The 23,407-nt window shown below is 43.4% G+C and overlaps 1 protein-coding gene across 2 annotated transcripts in view; it reads right to left on the reverse strand.

Moving 5' to 3' along the window:
- Nucleotides 1–23,407, reverse strand: part of LOC143754769 (exportin-5-like) — a 91,522-nt gene that overhangs the window by 53,612 nt on the left and 14,503 nt on the right. The window contains exons 3-8 of one of the 2 annotated variants that reach the window (XM_077247062.1): nt 19,714–19,786; nt 19,485–19,622; nt 6,822–7,010; nt 6,657–6,683; nt 1,609–1,794; nt 749–825 (exon numbers count right to left, since the gene is read on the reverse strand). In XM_077247062.1, the coding sequence (XP_077103177.1) occupies nt 749–825; nt 1,609–1,794; nt 6,657–6,683; nt 6,822–7,010; nt 19,485–19,622; nt 19,714–19,786 (690 nt within the window). The remainder of the gene's footprint in view (nt 1–748; nt 826–1,608; nt 1,795–6,656; nt 6,684–6,821; nt 7,011–19,484; nt 19,623–19,713; nt 19,787–23,407) is intronic. The other variant, XM_077247063.1, reaches the window with a different exon arrangement.

Raw genomic sequence — 23,407 nt, forward strand, 5'->3', positions numbered from 1 at the left:
TAAAATCCAAGAGCAGTTTGCAGTCATTCAAATACAATCCAAGTCATTTAGAGCAGGGTTCCTCAAAGATGTTCCTGCAGGGCCACTGTCCTAAAGAGTTTAGATTCAACTCTAATCAAACACACCTGAACAACTTAATCAAGGTCGTCAGAAGTCTTTTCACACTTGACCGTTAACCCTGGGTCATTCTATACCCCTGGTAAACGGAATCCTGGGTTATATTGCTTCACGTTTCACACTGCTCATAATTTACCCGGAGTTAACAATTAATCCTGTGTATTCATAAGGAAACGTTTCACACTGTACATTCCTAAACCCTGGGATAACGTCCTTATTTGCATACTCACGTTCCCAGTGTCCTTGACTGGACAAACGCAGCACGTGATCTGTTTACTTAAAGGCTCTAGCTGTCACATTCACGTTAGTTTGGACTCGTTATGTTTTGTCATCATCTGCCTTCGTCACTCATTTGTTGTCACACACTAATTATGTTCAGCTGTGCACTCATCAGTCACCATCATTACCATATTTTATGTGTTCAGTTCTGTTTCAGTTCAATGTCCGCTGTCGTCTATGTATAGTGTTGCTACTGCCTGTTTGCCCATCCTATGAAATATTTGTTATTAAACTTGTTTGAACTTTATTCATCGTCTATTTGCCTGCAACCACCCGTGACACTAGCATTGCGCCTCCTCATATTGAGGATTTGAGGAACCCTGATTTAGAATAAGCTTAAACGTTTACATACTGTGCAGCAGACATGATGTAGTTCATGATGACTTCATCAAAGAGTACCAAAAATGGCTTGCACTCCTCTAAATCACCCTGTGGAAAAAAAGAATTTGCTCAATCAAAAACACTTCAACTGATAACTCAAACATAAACCCTTGACACTATAGCACTAAAATTAACTTCACACAACATAGTGCTGCTAGTCGGGGCTTGACTTTAAAGGGATAATTCACCCAAAAATGAAAATTAGTCCATGATTTACTCCTGATTTGCTCCGGGGGGTAATAAAGGCCTTCTGAAGTGAAGCGAGGCATTTGTGTAAGAAAAATATCCATGTTTTTAATTTTATCAACTAAAACAACAAGGTTCCGACAGACTTCAAAGACAGTCATAGCTTACACTACTCCTACATCGTCAAAGTGCTACTCTTTTGGTGTAAGTCGACTTGCATAGGCCGTCTGCTGGAAGCTAGTTATTTTAGTAGATAAAGTTTAAAATATGGATATTATTGGGGTCCCCTGAAAACATTTCCTTTGCGTTCTGGTTTATTTGCAGCACGTTTCTTTGTTTGTGTTGTGAACTCTTGCAACGCGTTTCTGTATTTGGTTGTGTTGTGAGTATTTGGAGCACACGTGTGTTGCTGATGAAGAAAACTGATGAAGATGTTTTCCTTAATTTGTTGTTGTTTTTTTTATTTGCATGCGTTTTCTTAAGTTGCAGCGCATTGAGCTCTCCCGGCCACCATAGAAAAGTGTTAGTGTACCAGACTTCATTGACAATTTAGTTGCAGCATAAATAAATAAATGTGGAACATTTTATTTCAGAAAAGCAGCTGAAAAGGTAAAGTAGTATATTGTAAGTGCAGCAGTCACTCACTTTCCTACTAATGGCAATTAGCAGACACTCTGCAGCCTCCAACTGAAGCTCGGGTTCGCTAAGCAACAGGCACAAGATCTCCAAAAGACGGCAGTTTTCATTGGTGATGTGGCTCAAATCAACCCAATCAATGTAGCCAGCCAGAGTGTTGAGAGTGGCCACACCAACTCGCCAGTGAGCTTTTGTCTGGGATTAAAAGACAAAAAACGCAGCTAATTTCATCAGACAAATACGCTACTAGATGGTGAATGTAGAGCAGATAGATTACATTAAGAAACCGTAAGAAAGCATTTAAAAATGTAAGATTCTTTGTGGCATCCTTCCATCAAATGGGTTTAAGCATTACCCGAGAACGGATCGAATATTATATTTGAATATATATAGAAAAGTTAGCTTTTAGCAATTATGGTCTAAAGATCATCAGAGCGAAATTTGGTGCATATCTGATGAACAAGAACAATTCAAAATGACTGACAGGTAATATTGAAAAACAGATAAAAGCCAAGTTCCTCCACTTTTATCCAAAGCGACTTACATTGCATTTCAAGGTAAACATTTTACATTCTTATCTTCCCTGGCAATTGAACCCATGACCTTGGTGTTGCAAGCGTCAACGCTCTACTGAGCTACATGAAAGCTCAAATACATTGTCGTTAAATACATTATTCTTGTAACCCAAGAATGTGAGAACATATCAATCATAAACAATAACTGTACAATACTGTTCATTTTTATCATTTGCTATGCTTATCTTACATCTGTTCATTCTCAAAATGCATGAAAAGAAAATTCTACGAAGCCTAACTCTGTAACCAACAGAATCTCAAATTAATTTTTACAGCAGAATGCTACCAAAGAGGACTTCTATCTGTGAAAATAACAGGCTCCTCTCTGGTCCCTCAGCAGAGATAATCAACGCCAAATTGAAGGAAATAAAAAATTAAACAAAAAAATTATTCACACATATTGTTACAGCAAATATACAGATGAGAGAAAGATGGGTGGTGAATAGTGAGTTTATTTAACAATAGTTCAGTGATGAGGTGAGCAGGTGATGGAGAGTCCAAACGAAGATCTTGTTGGAGACACAGAGGGAAGGAAGACGCTGAAGACAAGGAGATCGCTGGAGACGGGGAATAGTGGAGCCCTGGAGGCTGACGAGGACATGGCCTATTTGGAGCAGGAAGCCTCCATGGCGGTGCTGGTTCAGGTGACCAGGGCAGAGCCGGCAGCTCAGGTAACCTTTTCAGAGCCAGCAGTGAGGGTATATGGCCCCCCCATATGGAAGAGGGCGGTGACGGGAGCGGCCTCTGGAAGAGGGCGGTGACGGGAGCGGCCTCTGGAAGAGGGCGGTGACGGGAGCGGCCTCTGGAAGAGGGCGGTGACGGGAGCGGCCTCTGGAAGAGGGCGGTGACGGGAGCGGCCTCTGGAAGACGGCGGTGACGGGAGCGGCCTCTGGAAGACGGCGGTGACGGGAGCCGCCTCTGGACTCTGGAAGAGGGCGGTGACTGGAGCGGCCTCTGGAAGACGGCGGTGACGGGAGCCGCCTCTGGACTCTGGAAGAGGGCGGTGACGGGAGCCGCCTCTGGACTCTGGAAGAGGGCGGTGACTGGAGCGGACTCTGGAAGAGGGCGGTGACTGGAGCGGACTCTGGAAGAGGGCGGTGACTGGAGTGGACTCTGGAAGAGGGCGGTGACTGGAGTGGACTCTGGAAGAGGGCGGTGACTGGAGTGGACTCTGGAAGAGGGCGGTGACTGGAGTGGACTCTGGAAGAGGGCGGTGACTGGAGTGGACTCTGGAAGAGGGCGGTGACTGGAGTGGACTCTGGAAGAGGGCGGTGACTGGAGTGGACTCTGGAAGAGGGCGGTGACTGGAGTGGACTCTGGAAGAGGGCGGTGACTGGAGTGGACTCTGGAAGAGGGCGGTGACTGGAGTGGACTCTGGAAGAGGGCGGTGACTGGAGTGGACTCTGGAAGAGGGCGGTGACTGGAGTGGACTCTGGAAGAGGGCGGTGACTGGAGTGGACTCTGGAAGAGGGCGGTGACTGGAGTGGACTCTGGAAGAGGGCGGTGACTGGAGTGGACTCTGGAAGAGGGCGGTGACTGGAGTGGACTCTGGAAGAGGGCGGTGACTGGAGTGGCCTCTGGAAGAGGGCGGTGACTGGAGTGGCCTCTGGAAGAGGGCGGTGACTGGAGTGGCCTCTGGAAGAGGGCGGTGACTGGAGTGGCCTCTGGAAGAGGGCGGTGACTGGAGTGGCCTCTGGAAGAGGGCGGTGACTGGAGTGGCCTCTGGAAGAGGGCGGTGACTGGAGTGGCCTCTGGAAGAGGGCGGTGACTGGAGTGGCCTCTGGAAGAGGGCGGTGACTGGAGTGGCCTCTGGAAGAGGGCGGTGACTGGAGTGGCCTCTGGAAGAGGGCGGTGACTGGAGTGGCCTCTGGAAGAGGGCGGTGACTGGAGTGGCCTCTGGAAGAGGGCGGTGACTGGAGTGGCCTCTGGAAGAGGGCGGTGACTGGAGTGGCCTCTGGAAGAGGGCGGTGACTGGAGTGGCCTCTGGAAGAGGGCGGTGACTGGAGTGGCCTCTGGAAGAGGGCGGTGACTGGAGTGGCCTCTGGAAGAGGGCGGTGACTGGAGTGGCCTCTGGAAGAGGGCGGTGACTGGAGTGGCCTCTGGAAGAGGGCGGTGACTGGAGTGGCCTCTGGAAGAGGGCGGTGACTGGAGTCGCCTCTGGAAGAGGGCGGTGACTGGAGTGGCCTCTGGAAGAGGGCGGTGACTGGAGTGGCCTCTGGAAGAGGGCGGTGACTGGAGTGGCCTCTGGAAGAGGGCGGTGACTGGAGTGGCCTCTGGAAGAGGGCGGTGACTGGAGTCGACTCTGGAAGAGGGCGGTGACTGGAGTGGCCTCTGGAAGAGGGCGGTGACTGGAGTGGCCTCTGGAAGAGGGCGGTGACTGGAGTGGCCTCTGGAAGAGGGCGGTGACTGGAGTGGCCTCTGGAAGAGGGCGGTGACTGGAGTGGCCTCTGGAAGAGGGCGGTGACTGGAGTGGCCTCTGGAAGAGGGCGGTGACTGGAGTGGCCTCTGGAAGAGGGCGGTGACTGGAGTCGCCTCTGGAAGAGGGCGGTGACTGGAGTGGCCTCTGGAAGAGGGCGGTGACTGGAGTCGCCTCTGGAAGAGGGCGGTGACTGGAGTCGCCTCTGGAAGAGGGCGGTGACTGGAGTCGCCTCTGGAAGAGGGCGGTGACTGGAGTCGCCTCTGGAAGAGGGCGGTGACTGGAGTCGCCTCTGGAAGAGGGCGGTGACTGGAGTCGCCTCTGGAAGAGGGCGGTGACTGGAGTCGCCTCTGGAAGAGGGCGGTGACTGGAGTCGCCTCTGGACTCTGGAAGAGGGCGGTGACTGGAGTCGCCTCTGGACTCTGGAAGAGGGCGGTGACTGGAGTCGCCTCTGGACTCTGGAAGAGGGCGGTGGCTGGAGATTCAGGCGCGGCAGCGATGGCCATCTTGGACGAGGGCTTAAGCGCGACGGTGGCGGCCATCTTGGCGGAGGGCTCTGTCATGGCGGCGGCCAACTTGGGACGAGGCTCTGGAATGGACACGGGTTCACCATCGTTTGAAAGGCCGATGGTAAACGGGGACTCACAGCTGGCCAACACCCATTTCACAAAAGCCTCAAAGGTTCCCTCAAGGTCCCACACCGGGCAAGTGTGCCTTCGTCTCCGCGTTGAGGCTAGTATGGAAAGAGACACTCAATGATCAGTGGGGGAAGGCGGTAAGGCATGCCAGGTCGAGTAACGCCGCGGTGTGGGCCTCGAGAGAATGCTGGTCTTGGTCCATGCATAGTAGAAGCACAGCAGGATCCATCTTATCAGTATTGGTCCGACTTTCTGTCACGACAAGTAGACACAGGAGAGGAAAATGGGTGGTGAAGAGTGAGTTTTTTTAACAATCGTGCAGTGATGAGTGAGCAGGTGAGGAAGTCCAAACAAAGCTCTTGGTGGAGACACAGAGGGAAGGAAGACACTGGAGACAGGGCGAATAGTCCACTTGACATACACAAGTTTGGGCAGAGAACTGTGGCGAGGAGTGTGCTTTTGTAGTGGTAGTGATGAGGGTGATGATGAGGTGGAGGTTTGAGTGATTGGGAATGAAGTGCAGGTGTGAGCCAAGGAGGGTGATGGGAAATGTAGTGAAGAGGATGGTGACTAGGTACATATGTGACACATATTCTTCCCGGCACACAAACATTCTGAAAACTGAATGTTCAGCATGCACATTATACTTGGCTAGGTAAGGTAAATCCAGAGTAGAAATGGCCTTTTATTTATACATTATGAGAGCTTTTCTATGTAAAAATACTATTAACATTATAAGTACAGATCAGGGTTATAACACTATAAAATGTAAATAAATAAAAGTCATGTATGTATTTATTTTCAATATTTTCATAGTGGACGTTCTTAAAGAAAAAACAAGTACTTTCAATGATGACATTCAAGAACATTTCAAACCTAACGGTTCTAATATCGGTTATAAATAACCAATATAAAATCAAGCAATTTCCAAACTCTGCACAAACCCTGTTAGATGTAGGAAAGTTGGCCAGATCTCAGATTTTCAACAGACTTCATTTTAAATTTACTCAGATGCTAACAAATCCATTCTCAATAACGTGTTTTAGCTATTTGCATGCATGCAACAAAGTACGATCTGTGCCAGATATCAGTAAAAATGAAAAAGAAAAAAAGGACAATTACTTGACAGTATAAATGCTGCCTATCAAAGTTAGTTGTGTCTGGAATTTACATTGGTCTCTGGGTTCTAGCACTTTCATTTAAGCGTTGGTCAGTCTAAATCATGGGTTAACAAAATCCTGGGATATGTTTATCTATGTTTCACTGTTTATTTGTTACTCTGGGTAATTAATTAATCTAAGAAATTCAAAGTTATGTTTCACACTGTATATTTGTAAATTAACCTTTTTTGGCCCCTTTTTTTGAAAACAGCACTAACCTCTTAGAAAATATTATACCTGATAAATAAATATAAATAATCCGTCTCACCTTCAATTCCTGACCAGCAGCACAATTCTAGAAAACAACATGAATAAATCTATTCAAATCACATGAACGTGAAAATATTCTGTTGCATGCACCAGACTGTAGAAAAAGCACACAAATCATTTAAAAAATGTTTTGCTTATGATCATGAATGTCTGAAGAACTCACCAACTTGTTGTACTCATTCATATGAAGCTGCAGAATTAAAACGCCACGCAGGAAGGTGAAGATGCGGTCCATATTCTCCATAAGGTTGTGCTGGATATCTAGCCGTCTTTCAGGGGGTAATGTCTGAAATGTGATCACGTCCTCAGCTAACCGCAGCAGGACAAGCATTACGAGTTCCATCTGAGCATCCTAAAGAGAATTAGATAATTAATAATCAAATCGACAATGATTATTTTACATGTCATTATTTACTAGGGCTGACCTAGAATAAAGATTTTTATAGTAGCCATTTTTAAGCGATTAGTCGACTAATCGCATGTGTATATTAATAAGCCATATCATAACAATGAGCCTGTAGTTTTTATATATACAGTATCTTACAAAAGAGAGTACACCCCTCACATTTCAGCAACCATTTTAGTATATCTTCTCAAGGGACAATACTATAGAAATGAAATTTGGATATATTTTAGAGTAGTCAATGTGCTGCTTATATAGCAGTATAGATTTACTGTCCTCTGAAAATAACTCAACATAGTCATTATTGTCAAAATAGCTGGCAACAAAAGTGAGTACACCCTATGTGAACATGTCAAAACTGTGTCCAAAGTCTCATTATTTTGTGTGAGCACCATTGTTATCTAGCACTGCCCTAATCCTCCTAAGCATGGAGTTCACCAGAGCTGCACAGGTTGTTGCTCGTACCCTCTTCCACTCGAGGACGCCCACAGATGCTCAATAGGTTTAGGTTTGGAGACATACATCACCTTCCTCAGCAAGGCAGTCGTCATCTTAGCGGTGTGTTTGGGGTCGTTATCATGCCGTTCAGCCCAGTTTCTGAAGGGAGTGCATCATGTTCTGCTTCAGAATGTTGCAGTTCATGTTGGAATCCATGTTTCCCTCAATGAAGTGCAGCTCCCCAGTACCAGCAGCACTCATGCAGCCCCAGACCATTATGCTACCACCTAGTGCTGGACGGTTTGACTAAAAATTTATATTACTTTTTTTTTTTAAATTATGCTGGTTTTCTGGTTTATAGATTATGACGGGGTTTTTTTCATGCATAATCAGGTGTTCAAAGCATTTTCTACTGGTTGAGAGAGGAATTACTGCAGTAAATTGACTTAGGATGGTCTATTTTACTCTCATTATTAAATATTAAAGAATAGAATAGCGCCCAGTATAACCTAAAATTGTTATTTCTAATGTTCCAATAACGTTCTTATAACCAGGAAATAACGTTAATACAACGTTTATATAACGGGAGAATTGAACGTTCTAATGACGTTTGAATGATGTTCTTATTACCAAGCAAGAACGTTAATACAACGTTTATATAACGGGAGAATTGAACGTTCTAATAACGTTTTGAATAAAGTTCTTATAACCAAGAAATAACGTAAATACAACATCTAAAAAACTGGACGTTTTGAATGTTCCTAGAACATTCAGAAATAATGTTTTTATAACTTAATGGGAACGTTATTAAAACCTCAATTGTTAGCTGGGGAAGAGGAGAGTTTCACGATTGCACTGAACACGTTTTTGTGCAGGATTCTCTGAGCGAGCCCAGAGAAAATAGACCTAACGTTATTCTAACAAGAGCAGCTTGTATCTGAGAGCGCGGCACATTATATTCAGAGCGAGCAAAGAGATTCGCGCTCGCGCATTATATTAAAGGGATAGTTCACCCAAAAATTAAAATTCTGTCAGTATTTACTCTCCCTCATGTTGTTCTAACCCGTGAGACCTTCGTTCATCTTCGGAACACGAATTAAGATATTTTTGATTAAATCTGAGAGCTGGATCACTTCTCCATAGGCTTCTTCAGGGATTGAAACTTGCCAGCACCGAAAAGTTATTAAAGACATCGTTAAAATAGTCCAAGTGACAAGTTTATCAAGCGACGAGAATACTTTTTGTGCTCAAAAACAAACAAAAATAGCTACTTTATTTCAACTATTCATTTCCTTCACTGTTGGCCTCTAGTCAGTTAACTTAGTGTGATTGCGTAGAGCTACGTCACACGTAGGCTGTTGTGACGTACTACAACAGAAGCCTACGCTATATCACTAGTGAACTGACTCGAGGCCCAAAGAGAAGGAAATTAATAGTTGAAATAAAGTTGTTATTTTTGTGTTTTTTTGCGCACAAAAAGTATTCTCGTCGTTTGATAAACTTAAGATTGAGCCACTGTAGTCACTTGGACTATTTTAATGATGTCTTTAATGACTTTTCGGGGCTGGAAAGTTTCAATCCCTGAAGAAGCCTATGGAGGAGTGATCCAGCTCTCAGATTTCATCAAAAATATCTTCATTCGTGTTCCGAAGATGAACGAAGGTCTTACGTGGTTGGAACAACATGAGGGTGAGTAAAAACTGACAGAATCTTCATTTTTGGGTGAACCAACCCTTTAATGTACTTTCGCGCTACAATAATGCGCTCTCGACATTTGACAGGAAAATAACCCCATAGTTCTGCAGGATCCATCTTCTCTGTTACGTAACACCAGAGCACTGCGGCAAAGAGTATAGAAGTACCAAGAGGCGAAACTCAATAGAACGTTCCAATGCAACAAAAGCGCCCAGCAGCAGCGCTACGCTTCCGCCATTTTGGGGTGAAAGCGACTCGGCAGTCCACTAGTGTTGCCATCAGCCGCACTTCCCATCACTACCCACTACCTCTTGCTGTCGCTTTAGCAATATCAGCTGCTTTGTAATTATTATTTTTTAAAGTAGCCTACATTAAAGATCAAATCCTAACTTAATGATGCCAACACAGAATAACATACAATCACTAGACTAGTAATCATCAAATCCCTTTTTACAGTTTATTTCACAGACTATAGATAAGTCTTCTACTTTTTTCCACAAAACCTTTAGTATCAGCATTACAAACACTGAATTAATACCAACATATAAAATTAAGTAAAGGACATGCTATATCAGATAATTGGGAATGTTGAACAATATATAACAGCAATAGAATAGCTTTACAGTAAACTGTTTTTTTTTTGTTTGTTCGTTCAGTACTATCTTATATTAATGACAGTTAAAGCAAGACTATGTAAACAAAAAAACACAGCCACTGTCCAAAAGTGGTAATTATAGGATAACGGACACAGCCATGCATCATGTTCTAGATCATCATGATTGTAGCATGATCCAGGGGATTAAAACGTACAAAATATATTTCAGGCCTGGTGGAATTGGTAACTTATAATAGTAGTAAATGTGTAAAGTTGCATAAAATGGAAATACTCAATAAAGCAAGAAAAAAGTACCTCAAATGTGTATTTAATGAATGGATTAACTGTTATCTGTGCTGTTGTCCAGTGACTCCAGTTGGAATCTTCACCCCAAAATGGCGGCCGCGCTACCAAAGCCCCACCTAGTGGCTGTTACGCATCAGCAAAAAGCATCAGAGTTTCGCCTCTTGTTCTTCTATACTCTTTGACTGCTGTTTACCTTCGCCGTGCAGTCGCTGCTTAGAAGTGCAACATTGTAAAGGGTCCGTCTGAAACAGTGTCGCTCAGCGTAACGTTCGTTCCGAACGTTGTGTAATTAAATACATCGGTATGGCGGTATATTAAAAATTAATATCATAACAAAAATATACACCGGTTTTCGGTATGAACCGGTATACCGCCCAGCACTACTACCACCACCTTGCCTGACTGTAGGCAAGACACAATTTTCTTGGTACTCCTCACCAGGGCGTCACCACACATGCTGGAGACCATCTGAGCCAAACAAGTTTAGTCTCATCAGACCACAGGACATCAATTCATGAATTTCAAGACCGCAATTCATGCTCTTAGACAGGTTGTCTTCAGCAAATTGTTTGCGGGCTTTCTTGTGAGCCAGCTTCAGAAGAGGCTTCCTTCTGGGACGACGGCCATGCTTGTTGCAGTGTGTGGCGTATGGTCTGAGCACTGACAAGGTGATCTTCCTCTTCTGCAACCTCTAAAGCAATGCTGGCACGATCATGCGTCTGTTTTTTGAAGCCAGCTTCTGCACCTGATGCACAGCGCAAGGACTCAACTTCTTTGATTGACCCTTGCGAGGCCTGTTCCAAGAGGAACCCGTCTTGGAAAACCTCTGTATGACCCTGGCATGTACTGTAACTCCGTTTCAGGGTGTTACCAATCTTCTCATAGCCTACGTCATCTTTGTGGAGAGCAACAATTGGAATTCTCAAATCCTTAGAGAGTTCTTTGCCATGAGGTGCCATGTTGAACATCAGTATGAGAGAATTGTACTCAAAGCACCAGATTTTAACTGCTCTAAAACAAGATGACCACATTTGTATGGTCCTGTCAAGCAGACAAAAACATGAACATGATGGCTTTGCATGCTTAAACGACGTACAGCTATTATCACTTAGGGTGTACTCACTTTTGTTACCAGCTATTTTGACAATAATGGCTGTATATTGAGTTATTTTCAGAGGACAGTAAATCTATACTGCTATACAAGCAGCACATTGACTACTCTAAAATATATTCAAGTTTCATTTCTATAGTATTGTCCCTTGAGAAGATATACTAAAATGGTTGCTGAAATGTGAAGGCTGTACTCACTTTTGTGAGATACTGTATGTATATATATATATATATATATATATATATACACACACACACACACACTAAATCTGAACGCAAAATGCTTATCAAGTAGCAGATCAACAGAATGTTCTTACACTGACTCCTGAAGATTCCTGTTGAGTTTAGTTCCAACCAGGTGTGTCAAATTTGACAAATTATATGAAGAATTTGTGTCAGAAGTAATTGCGTCATCTCACAATTCTGACTAAAAATCAACAGGCTAAAGAACACTTGCCTGTGGTTTAAAAATACCATAGAAAAACAACTAGCCAAACTAACATACATTTCAAACATTATTAAAGACAACACCCAGTAATTAAAAAAATAAATAAAAAATTAGCAATCACAACAAATAGATAAAACTGAACAATGATTTGATTGAAATAAACAGTGTTTTAAGATATTCAGTGTTCAGGTACAAAAACTGTAATCAAATGTAAAATAACTAGGGCTGCAACAACGAATCGATAAAATTCGATTATTAAAAGAGTTGGCAACAAATTTCATTATCGATTCGTTGTGTTGCGCGACTATTACGCCACTCAATAAGTCGCAGAAATGTTTGAGAATAAAAAAAAAGTTGAGTTGAGCACAGAGCAGAGCAAAAATAAAAAATACAAAAAGCGGAGGTAGAAGAAAGACCATCGGAGAGACGACCATGTGTTGTTCTGAAACACATGAATGAGGCAGATAAATCAGTGCGACCTAAATCATCCAAGGTTGGGGAGCATTTCACACTAAATAAATCAAATGTTAATTGCAAGATATGCAAAAGCGACATGGCATGGCACGGGAGCACCACGGTGATGATTCAGCACCTAAAACGTAAACATGTTGGAGTCCTTGATGAGGAGGAAGGGATTTCAACAGCAGGGTAAGTCACCACAGAATCCTTGTTCTAGAGAGAAGAAACTCTTGTTCCGTTTTGAACGTGAAGCATGTAACGTCCCTCCAGAAGCTCTTCTGGTGCTGGGGTTTACTCGTTATCCAGCTTGACAAGCATGACAAGTTAGCGTTAGTCCGTTAATAACAGTAGTAAAGCAGTGGTGGTATAGTTTGCAAGACTAAAGACACGTTTCTATTCACTTGCCTTTTTTGTCCCATTAATTTTTCAATCTGTTGTCATGTATATATTCTGTGCTTTGTCCCATATCGGTTATTGTTGACAAATATATTTGTGCGTGTTTTACTTTTGAATTTCATTTTAAAGTTCTTTCATAGCACTTGGTCATCTTAAGCTATGTTTAAATGGGGTTGTATAAATGAACTTAAAGGTTTATTTCACCTAAAAATGAAAATGATGTCATTAATGACTCACCCTCATGTCGCTCCAAGCCCGTAAGACCTCCGTTCATCTTCAGAACACAGTTTAAGATATTTTAGATTTAGTCCGAGAGCTTTCTGTCCCTCCATTGAAAATGTATGAACGGTATACTGTCCTTGTCCAGAAAGGAAATAAAGACATCATCAAAGTAGTCCATATGACATCAGTGGGTTAGTTAGAATGTTTTGAAGCATCGGAAATACATTTTGGTCCAAAAATAACAAAAACTACGACTTTATTCAGCATTGTATTGTCTTCCGGTTCTGTTGGGGATCCGCGTTCACGAGTCCGCAGTGACGCTGCTGACGTAAGACGCTGCTGACGTGTATCTGGTGCGTCCGTGTATTCGGGTTCAAATAAATATGGCTGGGCAAAAAAATGCAAGTCTTCCTCTTTGTGGAAATCCTTAGACATGTTTGTGAAGATTGTTTTGTTTCCAGCGTGCGTCTCCCTCAGACTGTAAACGAAGCTCGTGCGCACCAGACACACGTCAGCTCGTCTTACGTCAGCAGCGTCACTGAACGCGGATCCACAACAGAACCGGAAGAGAATACAATGCTGAATAAAGTCGTAGTTTTTGTTATTTTTGGACCAAAATGTATTTCCGATGCTTCAAAACATTCTAACTAACCCACTGATGTCACTGTTTGATCCCTGCTGCCTGCCTATTGACCCTGCCTGTCTGTGGATTGCTTTGTCTTTGATTGCTGTCTGCCCCGACCTACTGCCTGTATGACTACGTAAACTGCTCTGCCCGTTCTGCTGTTTTTGCTGGTGATTCGACGGTTTGTTTTCTGCCATCTCATCTGTATAATAAACCACATGTGGATCTCAACCCAAACACGTCTGAGTCTGTGCTACAGAAGACTTTGCCAGCTAAACATCCAGCGGTTTTCATGCAATTGTTCAATGAAGTTTCTGCACAAGCCAACCTACTTGCTGTACCATCAACAACAACTAGCGCAACTCACCACATTAACAGAGGAGATGGTAAAGACACTGCAGTCTACGATTCTCACATTTAGCTCCTAAACTCTGGAATAGCCTTCCTGATATTGTTCGAGACTGAGACTCGCTGTCCCAGTTTAAAACTAGATTAAAGACGCATCTCTTTAACCAACCATTCACTTAATGCTTAACCTTTAATACTACTGCTGAATCAGTTTGAATGCATTAACATTATGAACATCAGCTATGCAAATTATTTCCCATCTGCCTTTCTGCTGTTATCTCGGGATGCTAGTCCCGAGATAAATAGCGTTCGTCAGCTCCAGTTTGTATCCAGCCTCTCACAGAGACTTCAGATGCCCCAACGCCTGTGAAGAGACGACTCGACGCCTGTGAAGAGACGACTCAAAGCCGGCGATATGTTATGCCATAAATTAATACATGATTAACTGACTGTATTTTTCTATGTACATTTCCGAAATGCACTTTCTGTAAAGCTGCTTTGAGACAATGTGTATTGTGAAAAGCGCTATACAAATAAATTTGAATTGAATTGATTGACAACCTCAGATCCTGCACCGTCAACGTTATCACCGAGTCAGATAACCCGTTCTATATCTCCTGCCCCTCTAACCATCAACCCGCATTTGACATTTCCTGAGAAGTTTGACGGTACACCAGCAAAATGTAAAGGATTTCTGATGCAGTGTTCCATGTTCGTGGCACAACAATCCACATTATACCCCAATGACGAAAGTACGATTTCCCTAGTATGCTCATTGTTACCTGAGGAGGTGCTAGATTGGGCCACAGCTGTCAGGTCCCACCAGTGTCTAGGTCCCACCACTTTAAATAATTTCATTCAGTGGTTGAGGAACATTTTTGAATTCCCCAAAATAGGTAAGAGTGCTGGGGATCCACTTCTCATGTCAAACAAGGGAGGAATACAGCGGCTGAGTATGCATTTCGCACTCTAGGTGCACAGACTGTGTGGGTTGATGATACGCTAAAACTCCTGTTCCGCAATGGACTAAATATAGAGGTGCAATCAGAGCTGGCATGCCCTGATGAGGGGAGAATGCTGGATCAATTAATTGACTTAGCTATTCGAATTGGCAATTTTATTCGCACTTGACGTCCCAACCGAAACTTTGCTTTATTGCACCAACCCAGCGTCACTACAGAGGAATTTGAATCTATGCAAATACCGAAGAACATGAACGACATATTAGAGAACATTTCTGCCTGTACTTTGGTCAAGCCAGTCATCTAAGAGCCAACTGTCCCACTCGACCTACACAACAATCTAGCCTGGGGGTGAGTACGTCCATCTTTTCAAGTCTCTCTTGTATTGAAATACCAATCACAATAACGACTCAAATTTAAGACTAAAAAGATTATGGCGCAGCAGGCAACTTTATTGATGAGGAACTAGCTCAACAGTATGGAGATGCCTCTAATTCCATGTCCATGGCAATGCTAGACGGACGCCCACTGGGATCCGGACATGTGCAATCACCACCACTGATGTCATGCTGCATATTGGAATTCTACACACTGAAACAACGAAGCTCCATCTCATTCATTTTCCATACAACCCCATCATCCTCGGCCTCCCCTGGCTTCTGAAACACAACCCTTTGATCTCCTATTGGGAGAAACAAATAATGCGTTTACACCTCTTGTCATTTCAGCTGTTTGAGACCCATAACACCATTACCTGTGAGAAGCACCACCATTCATACAGACACCACATCTACACCCAAACTACCCAATGAAAATTCTGATGTCACTGAGGCCTTTAGCAAGACCACGGCCACACAACTACCTCCTTATCGTCCCAGTGACTGTGCCATCGCATTTCTACCTGCATTTCTCGAATTTCGCCCCCTAGAGGAAGACATTTTCCCCTGTCTGAACCAGAAGCCAAAGCCATGAAGGAATACATTGATGAGGAACTGGCTAAGGGTTCTATTTGACCATCCACATCACTAGCCTCGGCTAGGTTTTTCTTTGTGAAGAAGGATTGGCTTGTTTTGATTATCGTGGTCTTAATGATATAACCACAATTTACTTCAATATCCACTACCACTAGTCCCCAGCAGCATTAGAACAACTCAGAATGGCCAAATAATTCACATAACTCGACCTTCGAAATTCCTATCTGATCCGCATCCATGACGGCGACAAATGGAAGACCGCCTTTTCAACCAGTATTGGGCACTACGAGTACCGGGCAGGGTCCGAAATTAACTTTTTGGCTCACCTGCCACGGGGACTGGTAGATGAAAAAATCCACCAGCCAAGCATATTTTTTACCGGCCAAAATAATAAACAGCCTTTTTGTGTCAAATATACATTCATTTCAGTACATTTAATTGAGATAAGTATTATGTTGAATGAATAAGAGTACATAAAAGTCAAATCAGAGCAACAAATAGTAAGACATGGAAGATGTGAGCATGTAACTAGTGCTCATAACAGTACATTTGAAGGTTTTGTAAAACTATCAGATACTTTACCGAAAGTAAACATTTTTACCGATTAATACTATCAGTTAAACAGATTAAAAGTAAAAAAAAAATTATATATATATATATATATATATATATATATATATATATATATATATATATATATATATATATATATATACACACACACACACACACACACACACACACACACACTTAGCTTTTTTGTTTGTTTGCTGCATGGTTAAAAAAAACGCAACCACATGCGCCTAAAGACATATTTCGCTGAGCAAGCACAATGAAGCAAGCGAAAAGAAGTAGCTACTGTGTGGGACCATTTCGACAGAAAGGGCGACGAAGTTACTTGCAAAATATGCTACGCGGTATTAAAATAGCAGTAGGCCTAGTGCAAGTACAATGCAATATCACTTGCGAAGCAAACATCCACAAGCAAATGAAAGGCGCTTTCCGAAGTTGGCCACTCTAGCAAGACGTTATCTCTGTATTCCCGGGACATCTGTGCCATCGGAGAACCAGACTCACCCCACATCATGTAGACATGTTACTTTAAGTAAAAACTAGACAAGCTGTGGATTGAGGTAGGCCTGCTATTTTTATTTGACGAAAAAACGTAGTCTGATGAAAAAAAAGCCGTTTTTTCAAAGCTTCAAACTGATTCAGTGTTTTCTTTTTGTCATCTTAATTTGTTAATTATTTAAGTTAAAAATATATATTTAGTGTTGGTCTATTTTTGGTGTGAAGAAGGCTCACACACGCTTCTTGAGGCACACACACAAGGGTCTCTCCCTCTCTGCAGTGCGTGCGCTACACGGTTTGGAGCACAGTATGAGCGCGCTCTTTCTCGCTCGCTCTAGATTCCTGGAGATTTGAACTAATTTGCGGGCATCAGGGAGCCGCTATCAATATGCGGGAGACTCCCGGAACTTCTGCAAGACTTTGGATGTCTGGAACATTCACCCGCCAGTGTGGCAGATAGCCTTTTGAGATTTACTCGCCAAACGGAAAATATACCCGCATTTGGCGCTTGGCGGGTGTTAGTTTCAGACCCTGGTACCGGGTTAATGCCTTTCGGGTTGTCCAAAGAGTCCAGCAGTATTCCTGTCGTTCATCAGCAGTATTCCAGTCGTTTATCAATGATGTGTTCAGGGACATTTTGAATCAATGGTTAATTGCATCCATGGATGACATCTTGATTTATTCAAACACTATGGAGGAACACATTCAACATGTCAGAACAGTCCTGAATCATTTGATTGAACATTAGTTGTATGCAAAGGCAGAGAAGTGTGAATTTCATCAGACAACTATTTCCTTCTTACGTTACATCATCAGTGCATAAGGGGTAGCCATGGACGACAGTAAAATACAAGCAGTACTTAATTGGCCACAACACACCACTGTGAAGGAATTACAACGATTTCTGAGGTTCGCCAACTTCAACAGAAGATTCATCAGGAATTTTAACTCCACTGCTGCTCCGATTACATGCATGTTAAAAGGCAAACACCACACTCTATGCTGGTGAACTGCAGCAATCCAGTCCTTCAACAATCTCAAAGGACGTTTTACCTCTGCACCTATATTGCATCACCTGGATCCTAACCTACATTTTGGTGGTGGAAGTGGACGCCTCGAACACAGGAATCGGAGCCATTCTATCTCAGCGTCAAGGTACACCTTCCAAACTTTACCCATGTGCATTCTATTCTTGTAAACTCGACCCTGCTGAACGAAATTATAATGTTGGCAACCGAGAACTGTTGGCCATGAAGACAGCATTTGAGGAGTGGCGACATTGGCTAGAGTGGGCCAAACATCCATTTCTCATACTGACTGATTACCGAAATTTGGCATACCTGCGGTCAGCCAAGAGATTAAACCCCAGACAGGGACAGGCTAGGTGGGCATTATTTTTTTACTCATTTTGACTACACTATCACTTATCGCCCAGGCACTAATAACATCAAAGCAGACCCTCTCTCTTCGTCAACATGTTGCAGACATCCAGAACTCCACCCCAAAACCCATAATTTCCACATCCTTAATCGTGGATCCAGTCCAGTGGGACCGCAAGACTGAAACACTATGGCCTTGTTTATACCTGGTATTAAGATGCGTTTTGGTCGATCAGATTACAAGTAGACAAGGGAGACACATTCCTTTTTACACCTGGTGTTTTAATACGTCTTTTTCAACCATTTCTGTCCTGATTTCTTTGAGGGGAGGGTCTATGGGCGGGCAAATGTATAGAATTTTGCAGATCTTTCGATCTAATGGACGAATCAAGCTCAAGCCATGTACATATGAATGAGCCCGGAGACGATGAAAAAAACATTCGGAGATTAGGTATATTATGGTGCGTTCACACCGCGAGTGATTTCAATGTTAAGTCAATGCAAAGACGCGCTATGCGAGTAAAAAATTCCTGCGGCGCGAATGAGGCGTAAAGCGCGGTGTCCTAGATGCGAATTCGCCTCGTTCGCACGAATGGGGCGAATTGAGCGTCTGGCGCGTTACACGCAATTTTATTTAGTGCTTTTTGGGCATTCAAGCGTTTGATGCGAATTTGCGTCTTTGTAGTAGCCTAGGCTGGTTCCATTTATCATCAAAACAAAAATAAATTAAAGATTAGGTGGGTGAGGGCGAGGGTGATCCTCGCTCCGTTTCGGGACAACAGGTCATCAAAGTGGGCGAGGGACAGGCGGAAGTACCGCTGAAAGCGGCCGACATCCAGTTCCTGGAGCAAATGGTGAAACTCGCCAAACTGGGTTCGCCTCTGAAGGGTCTGGTGGACCCAAATATGGTGACGATAATACCTACGCCGCTGTTCTGCTCTCCAGAGCAAACAGAGTGGTGACTCTCTCGATTAATGCTCAATCAACATTAGCTGTCTTGTAAAAAGGTGGCCGCCAACGGATTTTGCGCGTGACGCATGTAAATTTCACTTCAAACTTTTGTTTTTTACGTCAATTTCGGTCTTGAAGCGCGAATGGATTCAAAGTTTTCAAGCGGATAACTAGACGCGGCAGGCACCAATTTGACGCTCTATTCGCGTCTGGTGTGAACGCAGCATTAGAAAGCAGGACAAAAAACAGACTGTGTTTTTTAATAAACCTACTGGGAGTGTAGACATCCATTCTTCTTTTTTTCTGTACCGGAGTCCAATTCTGGGTTTTGGATGTGAACAGCTACTTGGTATTTTTTGGAACTAAACTCTGACAGGAAGGCATAACTTCAGGAGCAGGATGAAGCAGACCTGTCCTACAACATCAGGCTAAAACTCTTGATACCCCCATAGCAGCCAGGGCCTCCATCTCATTCAGCATGTCAGGCCAGTGATGCGGCCACTCTCTCTTGATCATCTCAACTACTATGCGTGAGAGCGCATCCTTAACATGACATTCTTCTTGCAGAATTGGATGTGTACCCTAAAACAGGACATCAAGCAATATAAATAAATGAGAAATATTCACAAAGCATGTACTAAGATAATTAAATAGACAATTCCAAGATGCTCACATTTGACAACAGTCCCATAGTGCAGTTCTTCAGCCAGAGCTTTGCTTGTGGTGCCATGTTATTCCACCGAAACCTGTTCATAGAAGAATGTGTTCAGTTTAGTGTTCAATGTTCACTATACCTATGGTTTCCATCCACCCATTTTGGGAAAAAACTCATCCGCTCAACTGAGGTGGATATTTTTTGTATCCAATAAGACAAGCATATAAACTATGAAGGAAAACCATTACAGATTAAATTCCTTGATGCATTAACTCCCATGACTTTGTCTCAACAGAGGATGTGATTGGATAACTGGACTAACCAGCAGACCAATTTACACCTGGTATTAAGACGCGTTTTTGTGGATCGGATCACAATTAGACGAGGCAGACACATTCCCGTTTACACCTGATATTTTAATCTAAACTAATTTAATTTAAACTCTTTTGTCCACTCTCAATCACTTCTGTCTGGATTTATTTGAGTGCCTTGGGTCTATGGGTGAATAAATAGGCGCTAGACCAAGCCGAACGCTGTGAGGGCGTGTTAGAAATCGGGAATGGTGAGAGATCATAGTGCTTTGTACGTTGTCTTCAATCCAAACTTGGGTCTCCAGTCGACACATTTTAAATCCTGTCTGGTTAGCGCGCTTGGAATGGAATGGAAACAATGTTTACGCATTATAAACAAAAAGCAAGGTAAGTCAAGCCTGTTTCTGAAAGAGTGATTACTTGTTACCACTGTAACTTACCCTGTGAACCTAACCTGGTCGGGAGCAGGTTTTCTTTGGTCAACCCAGTTTCATTTGGTCTCATCCCCCTTTTAACAACGTGTTTTTCTTACTACGTTTTTGTCTTATTTTAAATACCGGTATTTTCATTTTCTATATAAGAAAAGTGATAAGAAATTTTGTCTTGTTTCCTGTGGGTGGAAAATCAAGTGCATTTTACTTAAAACAAGTCAAATTATTTGCCAGTGGGGGTAAGAAAAATAATCTTACTGCAAACGGAAACAAGATTATTTTTCTTACCCCATTGGCAGATAAATGACAAAACAGGAAAAATGCACTTAAATTAGTTTCCGAAAAAGAAACTAATTACTGTATGGAATGGAAGGATGCCAGATGGAAGGGTAGAGATATATGTCGTAATCACCACCACAGCTGTTAAATAAAATGTCTCTGTGGTGTCTTTAATATGTTTTAAGAAAAAACATGTGCAAATTCAGTATTTTCTCATTAAAACTGCAGTGAACCAAAGACAGTTGTGATGGTTCCCTTTCGAGAACATTCACTTCGTATTGTGTAGCTATACGCAGTGGGTGAAATTCTTTTCCTCAGATTATTGATGCTTTTATGTACAACGCATTGCAGCTGGACAGCGAGCACAGTGAGAGACTGGCTCATTCCTTGGCTGTGCTGCGGCAACTGCACATCCAATGGCGAGGGCGCCTATAAAGGGAACCCAAATTCAACCATTATAGTAGATTTTCTCTACTTCAGCGACAACTTTTGGCTCTGTGAAAAATTTGAAGCTATCACCATGGAAACAAGCCTTTTCTTGCAGAACGAGCCTTCACACAGCGGACTGCGCCTTCACTCAACTGGAAGCAGCTCTCTCCTGTCTCCTCCGTTCTCCAGTGGCCATCCGGCGATCAACATCATATCCTTTGTTATTACTTTTTTTTCTTACAGTCGGAGGATCTGAACGAGCATCGTTTCAAATGCCTCGTTCAACATGCGCCACGGGCATTTGGAGTGCGTGTCTTGCCTGGGCCCTTCCCATGCGGAATCTGCACTCTCTGCGAGGGCATGCCTGTTTCAATGCTGCGGACGTGGCTAGCTCTCACCAAAGATGGCGACACCGCGCCTCCCGCTCTCCCATTCCCGCACTGCTTCGGCCTAGGACGAAGAAGCGTCGCAGCCAGTGGCAGCCCGAGAGCATGGAAATAAGCGAGCCCACGCAGACCACGACCCCGCGTGTCTCGCTTTCTTCGACTCGGACACCATCACCGGTCCTGTTCTCACAGGCAGACCAGCGCCCCCACCCTCATGACAGGCCTGCTCCATTTTTCTGACTCGACAGGGTTCAGTATAATCTATGTGTCAGGTCACTGTTCATAAGCACACTATCCCTTATTATAAACCAGCTTTTGCTGTTTTTTATCAATATATGTAATCAGACCCGAGAGTGTCCGGTCTATTAGTATATTCATATTGGGGTATGAGACTAGTGACATCACTAAATATATGATTTAGACCCGAAGGTGTCCGGTCTTATCAGTATATACAAGTCCTTCTCAAAAAATTTGCATATTGTGATAAAGTTCATTATTTTCCATAATGTAATGATAAAAATTAAACTTTCATATATTTTAGATTCATTGCACAAACTGAAATATTTCAGGTCTTTTATTGTTTTAATACTGATGATTTTGGCATACAGCTCATGAAAACCCAAAATTCCTATCTCAAAAAATTTGCATATTTCATACGACCAATAAAAGAATTGTTTTTTTTAATTAAAAAAAAGTCAACTTTCAAATAATTGTGTTCAGTTATGCACTCAATACTTGGTTGGGAATCCTTTTCCAGAAATGACTGCTTCAATGCGGCGTGGCATGGAGGCAATCAGCCTGTGGCACTGCTGAGGTGTTATGGAGGCCCAGGATGCTTCGATAGCGGCCTTAAGCTCATCCAGAGTGTTGGGTCTTGCGTCTCTCAACTTTCTCTTCACAATATCCCACAGATTCCCTATGGGGTTCAGGTCAGGAGAGTTGGCAGGCCAATTGAGCACAGTAATACCATGGTCAGTAAACCATTTAGCAGATGTTTTGGCACTGTGAGCAGGTGCCAGGTCGCGTTGAAAAATGAAATCTTCATCTCCATAAAGCTTTTCAGCAGATGGAAGCATGAAGTGCTCTAAAATCTCCTGATAGCTAGCTGCATTGACCCTGCCCTTGATAAAACACAGTGGACCAACACCAGCAGCTGACATGGCACCCCAGACCATCACTGACTGTGGGTACTTGACACTGGACTTCAGGCATTTTTGCATTTCCTTCTCCCCAGTCTTCCTCCAGACTCTGGCACCTTGATTTCCGAATGACATGCAAAATTTGCTTTCATCCGAAGAAAGTACTTTGGACCACTGAGCAACAGTCCAGTGCTGCTTCTCTGTAGCCCAGGTCAGGCGCTTCTGCCGCTGTTTCTGGTTCAAAAGTGGCTTGACCTGGGGAATGCGGCACCTGTAGCCCATTTCCTGCACACGCCTGTGCACGGTGGCTCTGGATGTTTCTACTCCAGACTCAGTCCACTGCTTCCGCAGGTCCCCCAAGGTCTGGAATCGCTCCTTCTCCACGCTCCTTCTCCACAATCTTCCTCAGGGTCCGGTCACCTCTTCTCGCTGTACACTTTTTCCTTCCCACAGACTTCCCACTGAGGTGCCTTGATACAGCACTCTGGGAACAGCCTATTTGTTCAGAAATTTCTTTCTGTGTCTTACCCTCTTGCTTGAGGGTGTCAATGATGGCCTTCTGGACAGCAGTCAGGTCGGCAGTCTTACCCATGATTGCGGTTTTGAGTAATGAAACAGGCTGGGAGTTTTTAAAAGCCTCAGGAATCTTTTGCAGTTGTTTAGAGTTAATTAGTTGATTCAGATGATTAGGTTAATAGCTCGTTTAGAGACCCATTTCATGATATGCTAATTTTTTG

Source organism: Siphateles boraxobius, unplaced genomic scaffold (genome assembly GCF_051911475.1).
Source record: "Siphateles boraxobius isolate OS27281-9 unplaced genomic scaffold, OSU_SipBor_1 104, whole genome shotgun sequence".
NCBI classification, from domain to species: Eukaryota; Metazoa; Chordata; class Actinopteri; order Cypriniformes; family Leuciscidae; genus Siphateles; species Siphateles boraxobius.